Raw genomic sequence first — 10,156 nt, forward strand, 5'->3', positions numbered from 1 at the left:
CTTGTTTGTGATTCTTTAAACCATCACAATCGTATTTTGTGGAGCTAAGCAAAAGATGCAGCTTTGGTGTGTCCTAACAGCCCGATCTCACGAGGATTCGTGAAACTGTCACGTAAGTTTTAGTTTCGGTTTCGTGCGCACCAACACGATTTCGTCATGTTTTTCGTGCCGCTCACCACGAAATGCGCACCAATGTATTTTAAACGGCGGACTTTTCGTGCCACTCAGAACGTATTTCAAAAGAATGTGTATATTATATTTTTAATGTAAAACCGTGGCGAATCCAACGCTATATTTTGCATGACATCGTTCCTAAACATAACCCTAACCATAACCATAACCATAACCTAACCATAAGCCGGTGGTACACTTACCAATTTGCATAGGAATTTCAAGAATGTCCGGCGGCCGGCGGCCGCAAACGCGATCACACAAGCAGTATACGCCGATGGACAGCTTAGATCGTCATGAATCCGCCGGTATAAACCACTTTCAGATGTGATTACCACAGCGAAAAACATTTCGTGGTGAGCGGCACGGAAAACATGACGAAATCGTGTTGGTGCGCACGAAACCGAAACTAAAACTTACGTGACAGTTTCACGAATCCCCGTGAGACCGGGTTGGTCCTAAATATGGTGACAGGAAATTGTTTTGGACAAACATTTGCATACAAGAAGGTGACAGGTATAAGAGACGAGGTGGCCGAGTGGTTAAGGCGATGGACTGCTAATCCATTGTGCTCTGCACGCGTGGGTTCGAATCCCATCCTCGTCGGATTCCAAGATGTTTAGACAAAAGCTCTACTCGGGCTAAGACCCCACCAGCAGGATTTAAGTCAGGGGTGTCAAGATCCATTCCTGGAGGGCCACTATCCTGCATGTTTTAGAGGTTTCCCTCTTCCAACACACCTTATTCAAATGATCAGGCTCGTTATCAGGCTTCTGCTGAGCTTGATGATAAGCTGATCATTTGAATCAGGTGTGTTGGAAGAGGGAAACATCTAAAACATGCAGGATAGTGGCCCTCCAGGAACTGAGTTTGACACCTCTGCTCTAGCGTATAGAGCCAGCGTCTGAGGAACGTACGGACTTTTTGAGAATACGCTAAAACACGCTAGGGGTACGCTGGAATACGTTTCTAGAATGCCGGTGTACGCTGATGTACGCTGATGGCCAAAACAGTTTTTGAACATGCACAAAAATTTTCAGCGTATGCCGACGTATGAATTTTACGCTCCTCATACGTTCCTCATACGCTGAACACGCTAGAGGTACGCTGAAGGTATGTTACATATACGTCGAGTACGCTTCTCATACGTTGAAATTCAGTGGGTCAGGAAACCTAGCGTTAGAGGAGCATATAATGAACGTGTGTCTGACATGTGTCTAACGAATGGCTAATGTTATGATGGTAGTTCTAACGACAGTCTAACATACTCAACTTATGCCTAACGTGTTCTGAGCATACAGCCAACTTATCCCATGTGTATTACATGCGTATTTCCAGCGTATGGGGCGTATATAAAGTCTCACATTTCGAAATCTGTATCAGTTTGTACCAGCAGTTCAGAGATGGAGGTTGCTGTGCTGTAACATCACCAAGACTTGTTACAGTTGGCAGTTGAGTATGCTAGACACAGAAAAGGAAGGCGTAGAATGAGACGTGCAATCTGGGTGAAACCTTGGATTGGAAGGCGGCGTCAATTTGGCCTTTATGACCAGCTTATGGTTGAATTGAGAAATGAAGATCAGAGAGCCTTCAGGAACTTCCTACGCATGCCTCCAGAAATGTATGATGAACTGCTGGACAGGGTTGGTCCCAACATCACCAGCTGTGTACACTCATCATATGTGTGGCTGACATTCCGCATACGCTTCTCATACGGCGGAGATACGCTGATATACGTTACTCATATGTCGGTATACGTCCAACTCAAATACACATCACATCACATACGCTCACATACGCTATGCATACGCTACCCATACGCTACTCATACGCTGAGGGTACGCTAGGCTCACATTACTCTAACGGTCATTAACCGAAAATAGACCGCATATGCTGAAAAGTTGTGCGTATAAACAATTTTTCGAAATATTCGATACGTTCCTCAGACGCTGGCTCTATATGCTAGAGTGTGAGAGGGCCCTTACCAAACCGTCAATCAGCGCATCACCCAAAGACTACCACCAAAATAAGGACTATGCTGCAATTACATGATCATGGGAGACCAGGAAATACACTGGTCTGGAACAAATATGATCAGTTTGATGTTGGAGACCTGCATTGCCTTCTATGTTGTCATTGCAGATTGGGACTCAAAGCCATGTGTCCACTAGATGCAATTTTCCCACACATAAATCCACCGCACCTGAAAATCGCACAGATGGTGGGCGGTCACTAGCAGGACACAACATTGTCACATGACAGGACTTGAGCTTCAGCGCTCCACTAAATGGACATGTGACTGAGCTGTCAGCTTGATGGTCTTGTAGGCATGTAGGATAAACAATGCGGCTCGGCTGCAAACTTTCCCTTTTATTTCGAAAACACTTCAGCAAAAAGCATTTCTGAAAGCATTCGAGGCGAGAAATAAGCTGTCCAGTAGCTGAATCTGTCCTTTTTCTAGGTCAGCGATGGCTACTTAAGATGTTTGAGGACAGTTTCAAGATGCGTGGGATCTTCGCACGTCGCATCAAATTTGCATAAAGTAGAAGTCGAGCCTACTTTATGCAAATGAGCTCCGGGGAAACACACTGGATCGCAGCTCGAAACGTACCACATGCTGAATGCTGGTCCAGTTGCGGTGCATTTCCAGCTGCGATCCAGTGTGTTTACCCTAAATATAGCTACAAGGAATTGTGGAACATTTGCACACAAGAAGATAACACAACAGATGAGGTGGCCGAGTGGTTAAGGTGATGGACTGCTAATCCATTGTGCTCTGCATGCATGGGTTCAAATCCCATCCTCGTTGGTGTGTAAGCTTTCTAGGAGTTGCGGTGGTTTTAACTTAGCTGCTGTAAAGTTTCATCCAGAGATAAGCTTGTCAGGTTTTTGGCAGTAGTGATTCGAAGGTCAGCAGAAGTCAAGTCTTTTTTACCAAAAGACAAAGTGTCACTCAGCACATCACCCAAAGAGCAACACCTTTAAAACTGTTTGATTAATAAAACAACTTAGTTTCAGGTGCAGTGTAAATTTTATTACTCATTACCATTGTGTTTTGGAGGGAAAACTCTCTAGCTTGTTTGTGATTCTTTAAACCATCACAATCGTATTTTGTGGAGCTAAGCAAAAGATGCAGCTTTGGTGTGTCCTAAATATGGTGACAGGAAATTGTTTTGGACAAACATTTACATACAAGAAGGTGACAGGTATAAGAGACGAGGTGGCCGTTCCTGCCAGTAAATGGACTGCCTAGTGATCCTAACACATTACAAAAAATCCTAACAAGTCCGAACGGAGGTCCGAACCTGGTCCGAACATATTCCTAACGAGATCAGAGACTTTCTAACAAGGTCCGAACAGATCCAAACCTTGGTCCTAACACGTCATATGACGTGAGGGGGCGTGACTATGAAGTTTGGTTTGGCGGCCATGTTTTTTTCGACCGCAGTCAGTAACACAACATTAGGGAAAAGGTAAGCTCGAAACTTGATTAAAACTCACAATCATAACAATCTAAATACGCCGAACTTTAAACCGTGTGTCAAAACAATAGATGATTTGTTGTGGATTCTGTGAACTTGATATTAAGAGTATATTTCAACTTCCGTGTTACGTGGTCCGCTTTTCTACCGCAGTTTCTGCCTGCGTACATACTCGCACTGTGCGACTATAAATACCACAGAATCAGAAGATTACTGAATAACTATATGTTTTTTTGACATATAAACAAAGCCGATTTCTCTAAAAAAGCATTTAGACGTGAAATAATTGTGGCAAGTGACGTTTTTCATCAGGGTAATGACATTTTTTTGAGACTCTTCTATCTGCGTTTTCACCAAATCTTCAATAGACCGTTGTATGTGCAAACAGCTGATTTGCTGTGCCCTAGGATGTAAACATCAATATATGATTGTATAATGCATATTATACAATATGTATAAAAGTAATTTAAGTAAAATCAATAAATATTTGTTCTCAATATTATACAAACACGTTAGAGTTTATAATCTATATAGTATAATCTACACTGAATAATAACCTGACAAATTAATAACCTGGCTAATTATTATGGGAATTTTACCAGGTTTAGTGACTTCCTGTGTTTTATATTTAATGTTTGCAGATGACTAAGACTGGAAAGCCAGATAGTTACTGGAGGGACATCTGCTCCAAATATGCTCAGGGCCAATACCACTTTTCAACTGGCAAACGCCCAGGCTCTAAGAAGTGGAAAAAGGCCTTGGAGAACATTGATGCTTGCCCCCTGCAGAGCCATACAAAGGATCTGTTTGGCAGAAGTCTACAGTGCACCTGTGGGTTCCATAAGGTTGGTGAAATAATTTACTAATTGATTGCTTGTGGTGATAGTTGATGTTTTCAAAGCCTCTTGTTGTACCCCCACACCAGCAGGCAGTTCAGCCATCAGGTGCAGGATCCAGTGAGGCAGCAGAGGTTCAGACTGAAGCAGGGCGAGTCCCAGTCAGCACAGAGGTAGAGAAAGGAGGCACGGAGACAGATAGAGGGCATGTGGATACAAGGAGAGAAGACAAAGAAGCAGGGGAAACCCAAGGCAACACAGAGAGACTGAGAGGAGACACAGAGGCAGGTGGAGTTGAGGACAACACAGAGGCAGGGAGAAGAGACACTAAGGCAGCAGGACCATCAGTGACAGGACAGGGAGTGCAGTGCTACAAGTGCAACCAACTTGTGGAAGGAGACAAATTTTCTGAGCACCTGTTAGACCACCATACTGATGAGAAATGCGACACTTGCGGGGCCAAGGTGCAGGGTGCTATTGGTCTTCTGAACCATATCCAACAGGTTCACTATGCAGGATTCATTGTGTCATCTCCACAAAAGCCAGCAGCAGTGCCAGCAAAGCCAAAAGCTGTGCCAAGGATGCCAGCAGCACCACCACAAACATCAGCAGCACTGTCAAGGACGCCAGAAGCACCACCACAAACACCAGCAGCACTGCCACCACCACCGGTGGCAGTGCCATTGGTGCAGACAGCAGTACCACCGGCACCAGCGACGTTAGCCCCATCTCTACTCCCTCCAGGTTTCTCAGCCACGCCACCCCACACTGCAGCTCAATTTATATCAACTACTATAAATTGGAAAAGTTTTCTGCCAGAGCAGTTTCGGAAAGCAATCCGTGAGGCAGATCAGGTGTGGATAGCAAAGTGTCTATATAAGCCTACAGGGCAGTTAAAACAAAAACTTAGAGACGAGTGCTGGTTTTCGCCCTCACCTGAGTCCAAACCATCTCCGCCTGAGCCTGGGTGGTACTACCGACAAAGGCTTTTCATCTGGGCACCAATGAGGATGTGGGGAATTCCTTTAAAATGCCCCCAATGCTCCCGCAAAATGAACAGCTCTGGAATCTACAGAAAGGTCAGGGAGGTGATTGATGTGGATAGCCGCTACTACCTAGTGGGAGGAGACTATCCACGCTGTAGTAAGTGCTCTTTGCCAGTCTGCCCATGGAGCCAGGACCTGCTCTCCCAGCTGGATGTAGGGCACAGGAGCATGTTTCCTGCTGTCCTCACAACACACCTGGCTCTGGACAGGAAATGCATGACTTTCCTGAAGCCGAGAACCAGCGGCAACAGCTCCTCCTACTTTCAGGCTGCGATAGAGGAAGCACATAGCGAGGAGTGGGCGCGTCAGACCGTCCGCTACCTCTCAGACTGTGTGCACTATAAGAAGATGGCCACCTTTGTCCCCTCTGCAGATATCTCCTTTCCCGATCCACCACCCTTCAGGTCCCCTCCTCTTGCTCAGTGGTTTGAGACAGCACATTCTAATGACATCCTCAGCCATCTTGATGAAATGAAGGGAGTCATCACCTCAGTTTATGGTAGAATTCTTAAGATGGATTCAACAAAGAAGGTTAGGGATCATAAAATTAATGTATGAAAATAAAAATGTATAAACTATTCCCTGTATAAATACAACCAAAATGAGACTGATTTACCTGTGCTTGTGTTTGGTTTACAGGTCACCAAGAAGCTAGCAGGGGAAATAGGGGGTAGTGCGACGTGGATGACAAACATTGGGAACGAGTTTGGCCAAGTACTGAATTCAGTTCTGACAACGGGTGAAGGTGCAGGGCTGGAAGAGTTGTGTCAAGGCATTGTCACACGATACAAGAATGCAGGGAAAGCTGAACCTGAGGTCATCTATGTCGACCGGGACTGCTGCAACCAGTCAGGTGGGTGAAAAGGGCATTTTATCATATAAATATGTAAATTGCTTGTATCTATTTCTCTCTCACACTCACACGCACACACACATACACGCACCCACACAGAACAATTTGGATTAAAAGTGTTAACTGCTTAAATATAGGTCAAATAAAAATAAACACGTGAATTAAAAAGCTAACTTTGTTTTTTTACAGGTGTGTCCTCAGTTACCAAACTCTTCCATCCATGGAGGTCTGCTGTGCGCTTGGACAGTTTCCACTTCATGAGGCGCTTCAACTGTGGTCTCACGACAGAGCACCACCCTCTATATGGCACTTTTTGTGCCAAACTGTCAGCCTGTGTTTTTGAATGGGATCAGGGGGATGTGCAGTGCCTGAAAGAGGCAAAGAGAGAGGAGTGGAAAAGCAACCACAGTGGATTTGCTCCCACTGAGGAGCAGATTATTCTCAAGATGGGGGAACTGAGGAGACACTGCCGGAGGAGGACGCGTGGTGTGGAGGCGATGCGCCAAATGATTTCGGGACTGCTGGAATCCATGTGGGAGCTGTCAGACACTACTGGGTTGCCTTTGGTGAGCCAGGACAGCATGCGCCATGTTTGGGAGGTGCAGCAGAAGCACCTGGAGTGCCTCCAAGACCCTCCAGGTGTTCCACTCTACACTAAGGTGGGGACACTCCAAAAGGGTGGCAAAGAGTTGGACATCCTTCGGTGTGCCAGGGGTTCCTCCTCCCTGGAGAGTTTCCACAGACACCAGTGTAGTTTCATTCCAGGTACATTTGCATAACTTAAAGTTTATGTATTCAGTTTACAGTAATCATTGACTTGAAGTGAGTATTATGGTTCTTAGGCTGGCAGTGCAATGCATTACATATGCAGATGTACATGCTGGAGGGACTATCAAGGTGGAACATGAGACGGGCCAAGGAGGCAGTATCTGTGGAGGGGGCCTCAACCCTTAGAAGCTTTGATGTTCGACTGATGTCCCACCTTAACAATTTAAGCCAGCAGGTCCATGGTCGTCCTCTAGTGACAGAGTTCACCCCACCAGGGAAACCTACAAGTAAGAGAGCTCTCAGAGCAACACTGGTAGACCAGAGTATTACCTTCCCTCTTTGGTAACCTCTACACAGAGGAGAGGGATGTACATATGCTTTTCTCACCTCATGTTCATACTGCTTACAGAGGAGCGCATAGCGGTGGAGTATTTATTGGCCCAGACCAACAGAGGGGACTTGCTTACTCCATCACATGATGTCTCTGAAATCCCCTCACAGGAGCTTGAGGAGGAGGACGATGAGGCAGATTGCACCATACATGTGTCTGAGCTGGTGGTTAGTGATGAAAATGACCAGTTGGCGGCGAGTGACTCTGAACCAGAAGTCCAAGTCACAGAGGTCAGTAACATTTTCTGTAACACTTAAGCCTACTCATAGATACTATACTTACCTGAAATATACATTTCAACAAGCTGAATGACTGATAAATCTGCAATGCTCACATAAATAAGAAACTGATCATTAATTTGCTTGTTTTGTTTTCTCACTTATCACTTTCAGAACAGCCAATGTGACTCCAGAGGAGCTGTGGGATGGGAGACAGTTGATGCCCTGGCAGCCTATCTAGTTGGTCTTAACCGTACAATAACCGCTTTGTCAGCCAAGGAGGAGGCAGACATAGTCCAGCTGTACACAGCTCTCCATGACATGGACAAGGCACCATCAAGGTACAACAAAAAGAATTACACATACATTCCATGAAACAAATGAAGTAAATTAAAGTCTGTTTGATTTGATAGGTATTCCCGGAAGGCAAGGAAGAAGGCACGTGTGTCAGCAGGACCATGGAGAGCTCCCAGGAAGCCGAGTACCTCTGCACCTGGACTACAAGCTGCAGAAAGGTGCATTACCACAATTTCTATTATCAATGCAAATATAGTTAGACAGTGCATGTTACTGCGAAAAATGTCAAGTTCATATTACACCAGCTTTGCACCTTGTTCAGAGTATATGGAACATCAACGTCTATCATCAATTTCTCCTACAGACTATACATGACTCATGGCCAGGCTGCCCAGGACCCTGAGGTAAACAGGGTCAGTGAGTGTGTTTGCCTCCGACTTGCCAAAGAGTTTGAGCAAGCACGCAACAGGCCAAAGGACACCAAGGGGAAAACCATGCCCATCCCTCAATCCATCGTCAGCATCTACAGCCACATCAGACAGCTCCTGGAGGACAGCAGGATTGTCCTGGACAAGACAAACTTGGTTCTGGTGCCGATTAACAACACCACTGTCTCTTCATGGTATGTTTTATTTCATTTACCATTTAAAGATGCTTGTTAGATAAAGGTTCACATGTATGAACTAATAAATGTTTGTCTTCAAGGCTACTCAGGAGGGATAAGAGGAGGAACAGGGATATGCTGCTACAAGGCACTATACTTCCCAAGCAGCTCAATCTGGCAAAGGAGCCTCTTCCTGCTGTGAACACACTTCCAGATGCTCCTGTGCAACAAGCACGTGAGACAATGACATTTGAAGAGCCTGAAAACCATGAGGGAGAAGCTTTCCCTCGCCAGAGAACTCTGGCATCAAATAAGCAGCCTGTGTGCTATCCCATTTTCCCCCAACGTCAGCAGTTTCATCAGTGGCAGCATCTGTCTCCTTATCTATATGCTCCCTACATGCAGCCTCCATTTGCCTTTGCTCCTGCCGTGCAGTCAGCTCCTCCAGGTCCTGGTGGTCCTACAGTGCAGCCAGCTCCTCTATGTCCTGATGTTCCTCCATGTCCTGGTGGTCCTACAGTGCAGCCAGCTCCTCTATGTCCTGATGTTCCTCCAGTGCAGAAAGCTCCTTCAGTGCGCCCTCCATCTGAACCAAGGCAACGTGCTTGGAGGCTGAAAAAAGCTGCTCAAGAGGATGAGGAGCTCATGGCCAGGGGAGAACCTCCAAAAAAGAGACTTGTAAAGGACAAATACCACTACACTTGCAAGCAGTGTGGGCAGGACAAAAATAAAACAACTGGACACACCCAGCTGAAGGGACAATGGTTCTGTCCAGCCTCAGGACAGACACTGGAGAACTGGAGAAAGACCTTACAATAGCTCACAGTTTATTGTTCTGCCATTTTATGTCTCTGTTTTTACTGTCTGTTTGACAGTTTGTGAATTGCTTGTTGCAATAAAGTTTTAATAATTTGGTTTAGCCAAAAATTGCCTCCCATGTTTTATTTCATTTCCTGAGGACACTCATTATTAGACTCGTGACAGTGAGTCCCACAAGAGCTATAAAAGTTCAAGTGATTATATATTTTAAGTCCTGAAGCAAATGTAAACAATGTTGAGATGACATCATATGAGAGTAGAAAACTGAATTTAGATGCTGTACATTCTCCTTTTCTTTTTCTCTTCCCCCTCTTTTCCCCCCCTCCTTCCTCTCTTTTTTTCCCTTTTCCCCCCGTGGGGCAGACCCTTTTGCCCCATTTTTGGCCGAGTGGTTAAGGCGATGGACTGCTAATCCATTGTGCTCTGCACGCGTGGGTTCGACTCCCATCCTTGTCGGACTCCAAGATGTTTAGACAAAGCTCTACTGGGGTTAAGACCCTACCAGAAGGATTTAAGCCTTTCTTAAGGCCCTGTCACACTCTAGCGCAGGGGAGTCAAACTCCGTTCCTGGAGGGCCACTATCCTGCATGTTTTAGATGTTTCCCTCTTTCAACACACCTGATTCAAATAAAAATTCAAAAATGTCCTATTGACAAGTTTGAATGTTCTGC

At 45.5% G+C, this 10,156-nt stretch overlaps 1 protein-coding gene and 3 non-coding genes across 7 annotated transcripts; all 4 read left to right on the plus strand.

The window, feature by feature from the left end:
• The first annotated feature begins 695 nt into the window (after positions 1 to 695).
• trnas-gcu (transfer RNA serine (anticodon GCU)) lies at positions 696 to 777 on the plus strand. Its single transcript has one exon. It is a non-coding gene; the product is annotated as a tRNA-Ser (tRNA).
• Positions 778 to 2,898: 2,121 nt separating this feature from the next.
• On the plus strand, positions 2,899 to 2,980 carry trnas-gcu (transfer RNA serine (anticodon GCU)). The gene has a single exon. It is a non-coding gene; the product is annotated as a tRNA-Ser (tRNA).
• Positions 2,981 to 3,570: 590 nt separating this feature from the next.
• LOC110962542 (uncharacterized) lies at positions 3,571 to 9,580 on the plus strand. 4 transcript variants are annotated; one of them, XM_051954058.1, is made up of 10 exons: positions 3,571 to 3,644; positions 4,295 to 4,498; positions 6,175 to 6,388; positions 6,578 to 7,153; positions 7,231 to 7,443; positions 7,658 to 7,777; positions 7,940 to 8,106; positions 8,179 to 8,280; positions 8,427 to 8,684; positions 8,768 to 9,580. In XM_051954058.1, exons 2-6 carry the CDS (start codon positions 4,295 to 4,297, stop codon positions 7,663 to 7,665), a joined length of 1,215 nt encoding a protein of 404 aa, XP_051810018.1. In that variant the 5' UTR covers positions 3,571 to 3,644; the 3' UTR covers positions 7,666 to 7,777; positions 7,940 to 8,106; positions 8,179 to 8,280; positions 8,427 to 8,684; positions 8,768 to 9,580. The 4 variants fall into 4 exon arrangements, with proteins under 4 accessions (XP_051810018.1, XP_051810020.1, XP_022066230.1 ...); XM_022210538.2 differs by having other exon boundaries at positions 3,574 to 3,644; positions 7,566 to 7,777; XM_051954059.1 differs by having other exon boundaries at positions 3,574 to 3,644; positions 7,566 to 7,777; positions 8,449 to 8,684.
• Positions 9,581 to 9,860: 280 nt separating this feature from the next.
• Positions 9,861 to 9,942, plus strand: trnas-gcu (transfer RNA serine (anticodon GCU)). The gene has a single exon. It is a non-coding gene; the product is annotated as a tRNA-Ser (tRNA).
• The last annotated feature ends 214 nt before the right edge of the window (positions 9,943 to 10,156 follow it).

This window comes from Acanthochromis polyacanthus, chromosome 10 (assembly GCF_021347895.1).
Source record: "Acanthochromis polyacanthus isolate Apoly-LR-REF ecotype Palm Island chromosome 10, KAUST_Apoly_ChrSc, whole genome shotgun sequence".
NCBI classification, from domain to species: Eukaryota; Metazoa; Chordata; class Actinopteri; family Pomacentridae; genus Acanthochromis; species Acanthochromis polyacanthus.